This window comes from Prunus mume, linkage group LG6 (assembly GCF_029339155.1).
Source record: "Prunus mume cultivar Tortuosa linkage group LG6, ASM2933915v1, whole genome shotgun sequence".
Taxonomy (NCBI): Eukaryota; Viridiplantae; Streptophyta; class Magnoliopsida; order Rosales; family Rosaceae; genus Prunus; species Prunus mume.
The window spans coordinates 22,475,979-22,492,850 of record NC_142703.1 but is presented as its reverse complement, the minus strand read 5'-3'; the positions used below and the strand labels follow the sequence as shown (position 1 = coordinate 22,492,850).

The 16,872-nt window shown below is 35.8% G+C and overlaps 1 protein-coding gene across 6 annotated transcripts; it reads left to right on the top strand.

Annotated features, from left to right (window-relative positions):
• The first annotated feature begins 91 nt into the window (after positions 1–91).
• Positions 92–12,730, top strand: LOC103335924 (dentin sialophosphoprotein-like protein). 6 transcript variants are annotated; one of them, XM_089053921.1, is made up of 8 exons: positions 99–280; positions 1,667–1,779; positions 4,891–5,465; positions 5,597–5,942; positions 6,723–7,412; positions 9,526–9,674; positions 12,189–12,325; positions 12,415–12,730. In XM_089053921.1, exons 2-7 carry the CDS (start codon positions 1,756–1,758, stop codon positions 12,292–12,294), a joined length of 1,890 nt encoding a protein of 629 aa, XP_088910047.1. In that variant the 5' UTR covers positions 99–280; positions 1,667–1,755; the 3' UTR covers positions 12,295–12,325; positions 12,415–12,730. The 6 variants fall into 6 exon arrangements, 4 of the variants coding, with proteins under 4 accessions (XP_088910048.1, XP_088910047.1, XP_008237181.2 ...); XM_008238959.2 differs by having other exon boundaries at positions 5,594–5,942; XM_008238957.2 differs by having other exon boundaries at positions 5,594–5,942; positions 6,702–7,412.
• The last annotated feature ends 4,142 nt before the right edge of the window (positions 12,731–16,872 follow it).

Below are 16,872 nucleotides of genomic sequence, written 5' to 3'. Positions count from 1 at the left end.
CCTCGCCACGTGTCGCCCGCTGCGCGACTCAATTTTATTAATCCAAGAAATCAACAAAATAATATGAGTAAATAAATAAATAAATAAAAATTCAATTCTCTGATACCTTCTTTCTTTCTTGTTGTTCTGCTCGAGAGGACGCCTCTGCTCAGTAAACCCCCAGAAAAAAACAACCCCAAATTAGGGCTAACAAGCTCTTCTCTCTTCTTGTGATTTCATCGCCCGTCGGTTTTTTTTTTCCTGGAAAGTTTAGATTTTCCTAGAAAAATTCCATTTCCAGGTGAGTGTGATAGTGTTTGTTGGAAACATCTACTGTTTGCTTTACTTTTTTCCTTTTTTCATCTACTACTTTCTATTTTTAATAGCAGTTTTGTTATGCATGTATGGTTTTCTTTTTTGGGTTGTTGAAATTACCTCCATTTTGGTTGCTGAGAAAATGTTATAAGAGAAATGATTATTTTAAAATTTAATTATTAAGAACTCAAAACGCAGAGGAAAAAGAATTCACCTGATTCTAACACTATTTCTACTTGTGGCTGAATGTTTTTGAAGTTTTCTGGGAGTAAAAATAGCAGCAGTTTCACCTCTGAAAATATGGTTCAGTTTTTTGAACTATATGTTGATGATGGACAGATCTGTAAATCTGTCCCTTACCGTACTTTTTTTTTTCTACTGAAGTACAAAACTATATTTTTGGGGCTTGAAATGATTGAGAAAAGAATTTGTGTTCTCAGTTAAATAAGGTTTTTGTTTTTTGTGTGTGTGGAAAATAAGGGTTTACTTAGGCCTAAGGTTCGAAGGCAAAAAGTGGACTGAGGTTTAATTTTCTTGGATCATATTTAATGTATACAACAAGGTTAAAATTAAATCTTTACTATTATACTTGATAACCTTAAAAATACATCAACATTTATGACCTGACCAATATTTTCCCAAAATTTTATGGGCCCATAGTAAGTTATGAACTATGCACTCTGTTTTGATTAATTTTAAAAACTTTTGTGCCGTTTTCTTATTAGAAAAATTATCCATTGCAAGATGGAGATGAGAAGAATTATAAAAAAAACTGGGCCTCATGTTCTTCATCGTTTGAGACTAAGTTTAGTTTGTTCCCCATTCAATCCAAAATCACAAATAAACTTGGAGCCTGAGATTTCTTAAGAAATTCAAGTTTGAGTATTTTTGTTACTTTCCCTTCTGGTTGTGTTCTTTCAAAGTTCTGTTGGTATGCGGAGTTTTCCAATCAAGGTTGATCACAAACGTATTTATATTGCTATGAAATTTCTGGTTTTTTGGTGGATGATTATGTTCCATGAATCTCAAGTAATTTAACATATACGTTTACTTAAAAATTTAACTGGGTTTGTTTTCCTTTTTTCTTGGTGCTAGCTCAGAAATTTTTAACTAAATTGATGATTTGCTTTGCTGATAACTGTAGAAAGTGAAGGGTTGCGTAGCTCATAAGGATTATCATGATTGTTACTAACTTACTTACCATTGTATCACTGATTTGAGTTGAGTGTTTAGAGTGTTTCACATGTTTCTCTTTCCTCTATTTGTATTGCTCTTTTTTTTTTTTTTTTCTTTTTTCTGTTATTATGAGTGGTAATACTACTGCAAGTTTGATGCTTTTATAATATGTTTCCATGTTCTTTTGCTGGTGTAGAAAGGCACAAACATATATTTTTCCACAAACATGACATCAGATAAAAGAGTTAATTGCGTCTTCAGTGGAGGGTAGAACTTTGTGCCGGAATGTCAGACTTATGCTTGTATGAGGTAGTAAATTTTTTAATTTTTAATTTTTTATTGACAGTATGTGGTTGGTTGATGTGAACTTCTGCATAATACTTTTTGATTGTTTCTATTGCAATTGTGTGCTTATTATATGATACATATTGGGACTCTGAGGGTGCCAGCTGGTTCAGTTGGTAAAGTTCTTGTCATCACACAAGGGGCCAGGGACTGAATCCTGCCTTCAGAGTATTTTGGATTTTCCTTCTTTATGGTAGGGTGGGATTAAGGGTTACGTAAAACAAAAATATTGGGACACAGATACGCACTAGTTGAGTTGTTATAAGATGACAATCCACATATTCTCATTGTTAAATTTCTGTAATAGGGTTTCTACTGGCTGTTTTGTCATATTTTAAACCTTATATGTAGTCGGATATGTTGGAGGATAAAACTACAACTAGTTTCTTAGAATACTTGGGTTTCTAATTTTTTTCTGTAGCACGATGTAGTTTGCTAAATTAAGTGTTTTTGTTTTCTCTTGTAGTTAAGGTTTGTAGTTTGTTTTTATTCTTCTAGGATTATAGTTAATGCATCTTATTCTCTCCCTTTTCCCTTAACAAGTTCTTTTTGAAATTAGGCTTACTTTATTTATGTGTATATTTTATGGGATTAGGCTTACTTTATTTGTTGACTCTCAATTCATACTTTATTTCATCCCAAAATTATTTTCACTTTTAACATGGTGCTGATAGAGTTAGTTAGTAAGTTGACCCCTTTATTTTTTGGCCTTTTGTTTTGTTTTATATTACATGCATTTCACAGTTTAATTACAAGAGCATAAGACATCAAAAGTTGCTGCTTCTGTTTAACTTCATTTTTTTTCTTTCAAACTTTTGTGACTTAGGCAATTTCTTGTGGAATATTCAAGAGATATATATATTGTGCTTTAGGAGTATCATATTGCTTTAGGGATACTTTTCCTGTGTTTTGTACTTACCAAGATGTGATTCGACGAGTGTTCTTATATCCTTTTTTTTTGTTGGGTCAGAAGTGTTCTTATATCCAATACCTGAAAAACATTGCATCAAGAAAATATTCTAAGAAGCAAACGTGTGCCATAGAGGAAAGGTCTACTCATCTAGTTGGGAATCTGTTTCTACTGTCTTTGGGGATTTAAGCCTGTTTGCATTACTTTTAGATTGGAAGGCCTGAATATGTTAGGATTAGTTGTTTTAACATCAAGGATGGATCGGACTTTGTTCGGAAGTGTCTTTGTTCTGTATGGAGTGGTGGAGTTTCTGTATCTAGTTTGTATCGTTTGAGTTGATACTAGTAACAGTATTTATTTTTATTTTTATTATTTTTGAGCAGTACATGTAGATTGTATTGTTTGTGTTGTGGAAGAGCAGAAACATTATATATCTGATAGGACCACTCGACTACTTATGTGTCAAAAGTTAGATACACTTCATTTTTTGGTCAAGTTTAATTGCATATGTATTTTTTATGAGCTACTTTGTGAATTTCCATTACATCACAGTGCCTCTCATATGCGTCTTGTTAATTCATTTTTTCTCAAGCGTTTTGAACTTAGGCTATGAAATGCAAGCACTATCTTCATTCTGGTTTAGGCTGTTTAGGGAGTCCAATTGAGCTGGGTCATTCCAGAATCTTTGTGTGACTTTATTCTCTTCCATCTCCCATCTATCTATTTTCTCTAGTTATTTAGGATGGGCCTCAAGAGAATGATTCGGAGATTGGATATCATCGAGATGTAATTCATCCCATTGAATTTACAGGCAAAATATTTATTATCTCTATGGGATTAACTCCCGCATTAACCTAAAGGGGGTATGGACCCCTTCCATAGTCCTGAACCAATCTTACTTGGGATCGCAAATCCCAAGTTTGTCTATGAAGAGCAGATCATCCCCAAGTCCTTGGCCACTGGTTGAAATGACCTCTTTCATTGATATAGCTTTCTTCTTTTCAAAAATAAAATAAACCTTGTGTTTCTTTCATTTTTCTCCTTAACCTTTATTTCAGGTGGAGGTGATAAATTTTTTGTGTTCCCTTTTGAACTATGCACTCCTTAGTTATTCAAAATTACGTTAAGTAGTGAAATTTTCATTTTGGTTGTCTAAATTTTGTAGTTAATAAACTTCGAACATAAATGTCAAGGTGTTTACTAACGAGGGGTTAGTGGAATTGGTCAGGCCCTTGGCTTGCTCCATGTGGTCTGAGGTTCAAAACCCTCAAAAGGTACCTACCTAGCTATTTGCCAGTGTTTTGTGCCTCTCAAAGATTGAAGGGCAGGTGGGGGTCCAGTTTTGAATCTGATCAGCAAAGTAGATTGGGGGTTTTCTGGGTGTTAAAAAAAGAAAAAAAAAAGGTGAAGATGTTTTAAGGTGTCTTATTTTGATATTCATTCTATTGGTTATCTTCCGTAACAGAGACATGTACCCATTGATAAAAAAGGTTAGCACATTTACCATTTAGCTTCCGTGATTGAACAATTCCATTAGGACAATGTTATGCATACCAACTTCATTTTCCCAACAAACAGGGAATGTTTCCATTGGGTGCTATAACATGGTGAGTTTTCCAATGCAATGATATAGTGTGCATGTCAAGGGCCACATAGGTTGGGAAACAAAAGTTGGGAGAAAAAGTTGGGCTATTAACCATTTTCCATTCCATTATGTGACAGACAAAAAACAGTTAGCCACAATCCTTTTTTATTTTATTTTTTTAAAAGCTGGGTAATGCTTTGGGTTTTAGCGGCTTACTTCTCACACGTAAGTAGTTATTGAATCATAAACTGGAAAAATACCTTTTCCTGTGAACAGCTTTAATTTTCCATTCAGAACATTTAATTTGCTATAGTGTTTTAAAAGGTTTTGTTTCATTTTCCAAGCATCTTATTTTGCTGTTGCTATGTTTTTGTTACGCCACATCTGAAATCTGTTAAATGGAGTTTGATTCCTGATAGTATGTACATATTTTCCCTGTGAATTATTTTGCAAATTTTTGCCTGAAGGTTATAATGATTAAGTTTTTGGTTTGCCTTTCCGTTCTATATATTGATGGATGCTTTTCATTTTTTCCAGATTATTTTGTCTTACATCTAAATTAATGACATTGATGTTACAGCTTGAAGATAACGCGTGGTATGAGTTTGGTGAGAGTGACGACCATATAGTACCTCATCCTGGCATTGAGCATGATGATCAGTTTCCAGTAGAGGGTGATAGTTGTAAGAAACCAAGGCGTGATCTAATTGGCATCCCAAGTAATGCAAATTGTGCAACTATTTCTGAACTTCAAGGAAAGGAGAAAGAAAACTTAGCAACTCTGACTAAGAAGAGTACCATGCTGGAAAAGGTTTCATTGTCCAACACACCTGATGGTGCGTATGCTTCTTCATGTAATGGTGACTCAATCAAAGAAGTGACAAGCATAGCATCTGATGATACAGGGATGTCCAACCATTGTTTAAAAAGTGGTAATCCAGATTCAAGCGGTAGTGATGCCAAAGACGATATCATGGGTGACGGATGTACTGTAGTTGATAATAACTTATATGATTACCCTCTAAATCACATATCCGAAACAGATAATGACCTCAGCTTCTTGGATAATGATCGTGAAGACAGAGATAGCAGTGATCTTTTATATTATGGTTGGCCGGATATAGGAAATTTTGAGGATGTTGACAGGATGTTTAGGTAGGCTCTATGGCCTCTTCTCTTTCAGTAGTTTTTTATTATCTTTTCCTTTTGTGTGTTACATACAATACATACATTTTTTAGATAGTGATTGAAACTTGTAATATGGGTTTCTGGTTCTGTCGCAGAAGTTGTGATTCAACATTTGGGCTAGGAAGTCTCAATAATGAAGATGAGTTGTGCTGGTTTTTATCTTCAAATTCTGCTGAAGGATCTGAAGATGCGTTGAAGTCTGGCGTCAAGTTTTCATGTTCAGAGGCAACTGCAAAAAGTCTATCGGAAAACGGTGAAGCTTCCAAGCTGGAAAATGTGGATCCTTTAACCAATGGTCTGAATAAAAAAGGGACTTCCATGGGTGACAACATAAGTTCCCCAGGTATGGATGCTGGTGTACGGGCTACTCTTGGCAGCTTATCAGTTGTGAAAGGCTCAGATGCAAAATCTGAAATAGGGGACGACTTGACGCTAAAAGAACAGGTTTGTATGGTCTCTGCATGAAAGGCTACTATATTTGGATTTTATACTGTATTTTCCTGGTGAATGTCTGAAGGATCCTGAATAACATTTTCACACACTTATATCATTGGTGGTATTGAGTTCTAAAGTGGAGGAGCTACATTTTTAATTTTGGGTCCACTGGGAGTGGATGAGATTGGCTACGATTGGGAATTAGTTGGAATGTCATGCTAGATTTACATAGGAGAATTACTAAATAAAATATAAAAATAAATTGGGGTTGGCTTCAGCCCCTTCCAGCCACAAGCTGATTATGTCCTCAATGATGTAGCATAGCAAATTAATTATTAAAAAAGGAAAAAGATTGTGAAATGGAATCTTGCAGGTCAATGTGTATCCATTATCCATGACTACATAGTTTTATAGTTGTGAACATAGTATATGAAGTTCTCTAATGGGCATAGAACCTGCGCTTAGCTTCACAGAAATCTTAAATAACTGCAATCCCCCGTCTGTTTTTTGTGCCTCCAATGATGCTTTTTTCCGTCTTTGGACAACCATCAGTGTGGTTCATCTTAGGACAAGGAATTGTTAGAAATTTTTGGTTTGTGTTTGAAAGGTGTTTGCAATTCTTCGCAAACCTCTAAATGCTTTATCCATGTTAACATCAAAAAGTTTTCAGTTACATATTTATCACCACAGTGCACCAAAGTGACATTAAATGCAGTAGCAAACTGTTCTGAGAAAAATAGTATTAACAGATTCTATATTTGCTGACAGATTAATTTTGATAAAATGCAGCCAAAGCACCACAAACAACCAGAAGGGGAAAGAATAGACCGATATGTAGAAAATGGTGGTTCATTTCCTCATTACAGTGACCTGAACCAATTTCAGAATGCAAACCATCCCTATGCAGACTCATCCTGTCAAGTTTATTCTACTCCTGCCATTCATCAGCATAAACAAAAAACAGTAACTGAATCTGTGAGATACATGCAGACAAATATTCCATATATGCACTTGGACTATAGTCATCCATCAGATCAAACTTCAGTCTGCCCAACTGTATCTGGCACCCAATCTGACAATAATGTCCACCCATCTCCTTCTCTGAAGGAGACTTCCTATGCATCAAATCAAGTACTGTCCATGGAGAGTTCTTGTGGTCCATTCAATGCTCCTTCTGTAGTAAAGAAAGAAAAGCAACTGTTGTCTGGGGATTTTGAACCCCCATTTTCTAAATGTTTTAACATTTTGGCTATCGAAAATCCAGAGACATATTGTGATCCGGTTTCAGTTCAAAAGAAAGTGCAGCAATCTGCAAATGAGACTGAAGGCCATAGTGATGTTGAAGGAGGAGCCAGTATAGGAATGCAAGCAGAATTTGATTCTTCAGATCTACAGGAGAGCTCTTGCTTGAGCTCTGTGCTGGATGAGATATCACTAGAAGCAACTAGTTTTCGCCAGCTTCAACAAGTAACAGAGCAGGTATAGTAATTTACAGGACTTTACAATGCACATAATTTAAATTCATGCTTGCACACGCACTTCCTGATAATGCTCATCCAGTGCACAATGTTGTGCAATTGTTTAAGAACAGGAAAGACAAACGAACTCAAGAAACCAAAGCAAATAAGTAAGATAAAGAACACCAAGAATTAACGTGGTTCGGCTATGCACCTGCATCCACAAGGCAGCAACAATAAATCTCCACTATATCAATACTGGCTACAAGAAAACATCTTTATGAAGCCTCTAGGTTCAAGGCCTGATGAACGACTAGAAAGAACAAGAAGAAGAAAACAAGGAAACACTCTTACCTATTTTCTTCTCTCTCACGCATTTTGTCCTTCAATATTCTATCTCTCTCTCTAACTCCTTGAGTGGTATTATGAATATTTTTCTCTCTTGCTCCCTGATTCTTGTAAACGAGCGCAGCTGCTCTCCTTGTATAGCCATGATAGTGGGGTTCATCAATTGGGAAAGCAATTCATCACCAAGTATATGAAACCTTCTTCAATTGGGAAAGCAACTATAATTGGGAATAGGATTTGTATCCTCCAAGGCTACTAGTTCTAGTAAGGTTAGGAAACTCATCATTCGCTGGAAAACCTGACACACAATACAAATTTGAGGTGGATATCATGAATTTCTATATTTGAGAATGATGATATCAAGGAAACTTATGGATTGGGAGGGAAAAGAAGTATGAAGCAGAATCCCTATTTAAGATGCTCTTCTTTGGAATGAGGTTGCCCTGCTGTCCCAGAACTTGGGAAAGGAAAAGTTTTTGTTGAATATAAAATAACTATTGGCCTACATCCTAATAGCTTAAGCTTTTGGGAGCAATGGTAAATGAACAAAAATTATAGGTTCTAAGCGTCTTCAATGGATAACAAAGAAAGCATTCCTTTTCAATCACTTACTCAGTCTCAAACATTTGGCATAAAGCTTGATATCAATTTATTATCTTTCCAAAGTATATGGCCTTAAAGAAAATGTGACCTTAAAGTTATAAAAAGTAATCAGTGGAAGATATGAAGATATGAAGATAAAAGTAGAAGCCATTGTTTAGTGAATGCTCAGAATAAAGTACTAATCCCAAATTCCTCTTAGTTGTCTATCTCAACTTTCTTTTTATTTTAATAAAAAATCCTCAACGGAGAGAGATGTGAAATTTTGGGGCAGTCGGGGGTATGGTGGAGAGATTGTCTTTGGCAGAGCTTACTTGTGCTACCACAGAGAATGCCAAATCTAGAAACTCTTTCATTCTATCCCTTAACAAACTGTTTTGCTTAAAAAACTTTACTTCACTACAGTAGGTGGTAATAGGACACAAAAATGTCTATTATGAACAACTATTTGGCCAAGATTTTGGCTTAGTAAGAATTGTTCCAAGGCAATAATCCTGTATGGTCTGTATGGTATGCTGCAATTGTGGTGTAAGTATGGGCTGCATGGGAATGGATAGAATGCGAAAGTTGTCTAGAGGCTCTAGTTTGTGCCGGGGACAAACATGTTGAAAGGGATTCTTTCTTTCACTTCATGTTGTCTTTTTTTGAGTTTTATGGAGAAAGAGTGAGGTTTTGTGAAAATGGGCAACAGCCTTTTGCCACAATATATTTTGTTACTTTGTTATTGTGTTATGTGAGATTGGTACTCCGAAAATTAGTACTTTGTGTCTGCTGGCAACGTAAATATTTACTTTAAATTGAAGTGCATGGTAACTTGGAGAAGCATACATATTACGATTTACGAGTACCTTGGGTTGATTTGTGGAGAAGTCAAAATCTCTTCTAGTTAGAACCAAAAAACAAAACCTCTTCTAATGTGTTTTACTTTTTCTGATATTTATTTTAATTATATATATTTTTATTAGAGTTGTGCAAATGCATCGGTCTGGAAAAAAGTCATGATATTATTTATACTTTAGTGAAACTTCTATATGATTAATTGATTTAGTAGTATTGTCAACACAAAAATAGACTTCTATGTTAAGATTTTACAGATGTAAAGTCATTGTGCATTTAAAACTTTACTGATAGAAAAGTTTCTTTTGTGGTTAAGCTTTCTTATATTTACTGAACCATGTTCATTTCAGTTGGATATCAGGACAAAACTGTGCATAAGGGATAGTCTGTACCGTTTGGCAAAGAGTGCAGAACAGAGGCATAATTGTGCAGATAAGAAAAGTGGCAATATAGATAGTAGAGAAGCAAATGGAGTATTGTTGGTCCAAGAAACAGACAAGTATGTCACTATTTCTCACTGTTCTGTTATTTTCTTGTTCTGATTCTTATTTTCCTTGACTGGTTTACTACCTTTGCATAAAGAACATTATAGAATATAATACTGCTACCTAAGTATGTTGATGAAATATGTGAAACACTAGGTACATTGACATTGCTTGAATCTTTTATGACTCTACTCATACTGTATTGCTATCTTCACATGGCATTCCAGTTAGCTTACTAGTTGTGCATTCCCGCACAGTGCACTGTTTTTTACCGCTGTTTTTACTTACTGTATGTGTGCTTATTTATTCATACATCTAAAGGTTTTAGAATATTTACACTCATGGAAGAGTTTATGTAAAAAATGAACATCTCCACTAGTTCAGATACCCACGGTAAATTAACCCAAATCCAGTCAGTAAGTGGTCTAAGGTCATTATTGGGGATCACTACATTTCAGTCCACTATCTTTCAGTCCACTCTCTCTAACTGGCACGATCATCCTCCCTTCTCATCTCTGTCTTTCTTGCACGAGCTTCCATCCTCGCCTTCGCACTCGCGGCTTTCCCTCATTGTCGATGATGGTACAAGAGAGGTGTTGATGAGAGCAACTTCAGCGATGACATCAATTACCATTCTAAAGAATAGTCCATCAATTCGTTTATATTGATAAAACCATCCATACAAGATAAAAGAATACAAGTAGTCAACAAAATCCATCTATATAAGCAGAGTGTATCAATCAATACACCAATGCCTTGTCATCCTTGCTAGTGACCTACGTACTGCCATCGAACCATTGCTTTCAGGAATGCTTTACAGTGATACACCTGCAAAAGGAATTCAAATGGCATGTGTTATTTTAATTTTTGGTTTCCTGTTGTCATCATTCAATCTTCAGGTGGTTGTCTTTTATCTGGTATCAATTGTCAACAATGTGTGACAAGGGGAAGGAGAGAGGCTTGTGTGAGTGAGAAGGGAGATATTGCGGACTGGGTGGGGTTGGAATGAAATGTAATGATCTTTAAACCACTTTTGACCTGATTGGGGTTAACATAACCTGTGCAAATCTTGGCTCTCGAAGGAGAATCCGCTCTGATTGGGACATCATGCCAAATCATTTAGGGGGATGGCTACTCTCTAAACATGATCATTTGGCAGTATAAGCATACACTAATGCAGATTGGGCTGGCTGTACAATAGACTGAAACATTTTTAGGAGAGGAGCAATAAAAGACAATTTGGTGTTCATAGATCTAGTATTGAAGCAGTGATAGCTCGTGTTATATGTGAGTTATTGTGGTTGAGTTTGTTGAAAGAACTATGAGTTGTTTCTGAAAGCCCCATGAAGTTTTATTGCAATAATAAAGCATTATTACTGTTGCTCATAATCCAGTGGGGCATAACTGAACTAAACATGCTGAATAGACAGATATCATGGAAAAGTTTACTGGTCTTATTTGCACTCCATAAGTGAGAACAGAGGATCAACTTGCTAGTAGCCTAACTAAAGGAATTTCAAGAGTAGAATCCGAAACATTTATGCATCAGCTTGAGGAGGAGTTTTGACATATGACATCTGGAATCCTGGATTGTAATCAGGCATTCGATAATTGTAATTAGACATTATGTAATTAGCCGACTTATACTTGCAGGTGTGTATAATGTAATTAAGTTTCCTTGTATGCAAACCAAGTACGGTTTAAAAACTCTGCAGAAGAATAATACGCGGCCAACTATTAATTTTTTATTTTTCTCTTGGCAATATCAGTAGCTCATCCAACAAAATGTGTAGTTGGTTTGCAGGACCACCCCCCTTATGCAGTTTTCTGGACAATTTGGAGGGAGATGAATAGGGTGTAATTTTTAGGACAGAGCTGTTTGTTTTGTAGCTCAACAGCTATGTTTCTAGGCGTCTTTTGGAAGTTAAATGCTAGGAATGTATTAACATCGGTGAATTCCGAGAGTTTGTGGAATAACTTTTTTGATAGGGGAGTTTGTAGAATTACTATTTTTTTAGGTGTATGGTCTGCATATCTGCATTTTTTGTTGGCTGTTTAGGCTTTTGCCATTTATTAATACAATTTGATTTAGTTGATAAAAAAAATAAGGCAGAAAAACAATGCAAAACAAGTTTTGGATGGATTATATCACTAGGACTAGCAACATTTTAGTTAGGTAAAGAAAAGCATGTGTCACATCTGCTTGATGTGGGATTGGCTATGATCAACCTTCTGGAACATGACAAATTAATTGTGTGCTTAATTCTGTTTTTGGTTTAGAGTTTTAAGATCCTATGAGTAACTCAATTTGATCCATAAACGTCTAGGTTGGGGCAGGCCAGTCAGGTTCTCAGGTAAAGTGCCCTCTTGAGGGCGTTCTGTTGTGTTTGGGTATGCTCTTACGTGGCTGAAATGTATTCTGAAAATACATGAGAGCTCTCCCTCTCTCTGACGACATGGAACTAACAAAATAACCTAGTTAGATTATAGATATATTTTCTTCTGATTTAAATAATCATCTTGTTCAGGTGCATTGCGTTTATGGATGTGGAAACTGATACAAACCCTATAGATCGGTCCATTGCGCACTTACTTGTTTCACAGGCCCAAAGACCCATCTGCACGACCTGCTAATGATCCCTTATCTCTCAGGTCTAGTGCCTTGGTAAGCCTTTTATACCTCTAAGAAGATTTTATATTATGAAAAGTTGCTGTCTTGTATTTACACTCATTCTGTGGGTTTCCAATTGACAGATTCATGGGTCTGTGAATAGTACGCCTGGGATGCCTGAAAAACAGGTTTTCCCTGAGAGAACTGCTGCCAGTGATCGGAAAAAAGACGGCGACGAATGACAACAAATAATAATATACAGTGAGGTGAGCATCTACAGAGATGTAGTAGTGAAGTATGTATATCTTTTTGAATTTGGTGCATGTCATCGTGTTATGGATGACATCTAATGATGCCCAAAATGGAAGCCAGTTCTGATTCCATGTTTTGGTTTTCAGTGAATTTGTATTTGATCTTCTTTGTGTATACCTGTAACGCCCATCTCAATACAAGTTTTTAGCAGCTCTCTGTCACTGATTCTTAGTCATATAACTGTTCCAATCATTTATTGGCATGGAGCATCTACTTGCTATCCATTTGATTGACAGTACTCTGTGCTGCACTTATCAGCACGGACTACCATCGGACGTACGTACTGATGATGATTCAGCAATCGTTCTGTGTATGAGTTGTGCTAAGGTCTGTCGCCTATGCTCCCATGTGATTCTGGACCACTGATGCATGTGGGGCTCACACAATGCATAAGCAGTTAGAATTTGCCTGCACTCGAGGCTGATTGATATGGCATTCTTCTTCTATGTATATTTGAGCAAAACTTAGAGGTGCCACATGGACTAGTGTTGTGCAAGCCTCAAAGAAATATTAATTGCCATAGCCAGCTTGAAAGCAAACTTAAAACTTCAATTGTTTATTGAGCCCCCCTTTGAGCATAGTTGAGGTGGTCAACCTTGCCTTTAATTATAGTCTTCTTGACTTCGGTTATGTTTGTAGAGAGAAGTGGTGCAGGTGAGCTAATCTTCTGTATCAACTTTGGCTAGCCTTGAGAGCCTCAGTTCAACATCCACATTAATAGTAGGCTTCGAGCTAGTTGGAGTTGCTGGGAATTTTCTTGGCAGCTAATAGAGGCTCTGTAAGTCGATGAGGAGCCATTTTTGCTGTTATTTCGCATTCCAAAACTCTGGATTTCTGCATCAGCCTTGGTTCAGTCCAAATGGTCAGAATTCTTTTTTTATTTTTTATTTTTTAATTTATTAAAAGATATTCAAGCTTTCCTCTTTGGCCGTGGTTCATATGGGACGTTGAGACAGAAGTAGGCAATTCAAGAGGTTCTTGAGCTGCAGTGACTGAGATATGATAATATCAAATTTCCAACATAGAGAAGTTATGGAATTCGTTATTCACCGTTTTTTTATTAGAAGTCTAGTTCCTTGGGGGGTTTTTAGCGCTAATAGTGGACACTCGCAAGTTAGAACAATATGCAGGTCTGATTTTAGAGAAATTATAGAATGATACAGTATCACCACGTCATCTGGTGATACTTCCATTCAAAATGCGCCATGTGTATTTTTTAAAGAAAAATTAACTATTTATACAGCCGAATGATTTTAGAGAAATTAGAGAATGGTACAGTATCACCACGTCATTTGGTGATACTTTCATTCAAAATGCGCCATGTGTAAAGAAAAATTAACTATTTATACAGCTTGGATTTAAAAATCAAATTTTATAATTTAAAACCATTATGGATTCATTTTTCCAATCTCTCTCCTTTCTCCCTCTCCATCAGTCCTCTATTATGGATTCAAAGCTCATGAAATTCTCTCTCTATGATGGCTTTAGGGTTCAAGGAATTTAGATTGAAGATTTGTTGGGGTTGGGTTTATGGTATTTGAGAAATTATTTAATTTCATACGCGAAGGTCAAGAAGTCTAAAAGTTTCTCGAATTTTGAATGGAAGTATCACTAGCCAATGTGGTGATACCATACTATTCTATAATTTCTCCTGATTTCAAAGCTAAGCAAATGTTCACCCGTTTTGATCTAACCCTGTGATTGTTGGGTAAAGTTCCCCGTTAACTTGAGAATCATTCGTGGTTAACAAATCAACTTTCTTTTGTGTATGAGTGTGCCATTGCTAAAGATTAAAACCCTAGCAGACTTCTAAACAATAGGTAACTTGCGTCCCAAGTTACTAATTCTAAACAAGCAATTGTGAATTTGAGTGAGGAATATCTTACAAGTAAGTTCTTTTATTGCCTCAGACTGGTAAGGACTTCACAATTTTTACAGTACAAAAATTTGTAGTTATGACTGAATAAATATTAAAAGAGAGCGAACTGCTTAAGCAAAACTGCCTATTACAAAACTTAAAAGAGAACTACCAAGTCCGAGAAAGACAATGAATGTTGGACTTTGATTTCTGCCTGGATAGCCGCCTCTAAGCTAGGTTGGATTGGATGTGTTTATGCTGGATTGAATTGTCATCATCTTCAACTGATAGGTTTCAACTGGAAATCGATACCAATGTTTGAATTTGGCAAAGCTTCAATCTTTTTAAGCCCTAGAAGGCTTGTTGGATGGGCAGACGGGGCCAGAAATGGTTGGATTGATGATTGCTTGAATGGAGCTATACTATAGTACCTGTTCTGCTTGATCAATACCTCTTTATAAATTTGTTGAGGTTTTCATATTGTAAAAACCCGGATTCTGCTTTGACTTGGCTTGTGCTAAACCAAATTTATAACAAGAGAAATCTCGCTTTGTGAAACTGAATTGAACTCAAGTCTCTAACTTGAGTTATGGCTGATCAATCTTTTGTGGATCAAAGAGTTTGGTTGCTTTAGAATCTGAAGGCTTTTGAGATCAACTGATCTTGTTTTGAATTCGTCAGTATGACTTTGAGAGTTTTTGTCTTGATTGATTTTTTTTGTCGTCCTTAACTTGTTCACGCCTTCTTATATTTATAGAGAATCTGAATGAGGTTTTTAATATATACGGGCATAAAAAAAGATTTTCCCTTCCTAATGCAGATAAGTTATTAATCTGGCAAAAAAGAACCATCAATAGTCAGTTCCTGTGATGGTCTTTTTGCTTTTTCTGAAAAGAAAACCAACTCTCTTGTTCTCTGTTTGTTCTTTGCATAAACACAACTTGCCATGATGGTCCGTTTGCTTTTTTTGGTGAACAACTCTCCTGCTTCCTGCTTATCTCTTGAAAATGTAACTCGCTTTGGTGCAGAGCTTTTCTGCACATAGAGAGGGGATTCAATCTTCTTTTCTTGGTTTTTAAAATGGAGAAGGTTTTCTGAAAAAACCTGTATTCATTAACTCCCTATCACTTCCTCTGCCTTTGTTGAGAATCTTGACTTTTCAAAGTCAGAAAGTCACGTGGGGTTCCTTTTGAGAAAAAATCTTTCAAGAAAAAATCCGTTGATTTGAGAGATCAGATGGTGAGAATTTAAAAGCTGGGCCTATGAACCAAAGTTAGGTGTGTCAGATTTACTTGCCAATAATGGAAATTCATTTTTTAGATCATGGTAATATTTTTAACATGCCCAAAAAATGGTATGGGCCATTTCAGTATTTTGGGTTGATTTCCAATTCCAATAGATACAAAGCCCAATCGGTTTCTGTTTGTTATGGGACATTTAACCAAATGGGTTGGCGTGCAGAAATTTGGCCCAAACATCAAACAATTGATTTATCAAACTCTGTCGAGATAAAGAAAGTGATGTGCTTTTTCACAAAATTTGATTTCCCAAAATCCTGTAATAAAGTAAATGTATTTGCCCAAAAAAAGAACAGAAAATATTTGGTAATACTACTAATTAACTTGGCATTTCATCAAAAAAAAAAATTTGGCATTTGCGAATAGATGAGGGTTAGGCTGCCATTTTTTTTGTTCGTTGCTTTTTTGTTGTTTTTATATTTTTTTACATGAGAACAATCTAAAAAACAAGAAAGCATAATATCTGTTGTAAACTCAAAGGTTATGGATGCTCACCATAAGTCCATTGTAATTCTTCCATTATACCTATCATTATAGGGTTATAACCTATGCACTAAATATTATATTTATCACCAGTTATTATGCTTTGTAACCCACTACTTAAGGGTGGTAAATGGTGATGTATTTCCTATGCCTATAAATAGCAGGCACTAAAGATGAATAAGATACTTGAGCATTGAGCTATTGAGAACTACTCTTACCTTTCATATACTTTCTCTATTTACTTTTACAACACGTTATTAGCATGACTCTATTACTAGTTGAGGATCTTGACATGGACTTGAAACATGGACAATGTCAATGCCTTGAGCAATTCCAAAATGCATGATGGAGATGTATGTTTGGTGAACAGTGCAACAACACATACAATTCTTTGGGATAAGAAATATTTTTCAAACTTAAAATTAGCAAAAGCCAATGTCAATACAATTTCAGGTAGTGCAAAGCTAACTATTACCTAGAGGAACACACATTTATATCAAAGAGGCTTTATATTCTGTCAGATCTAGAAGAAATCTGATTAGTTTAAGGATATACATCTTAATGGGTTTCATATTGAAACTACAAATGAGGAGAATATAAAATATCTTTTTATTACTTATATTGTTTCATGCCAGAAGCATGTAGTAGAA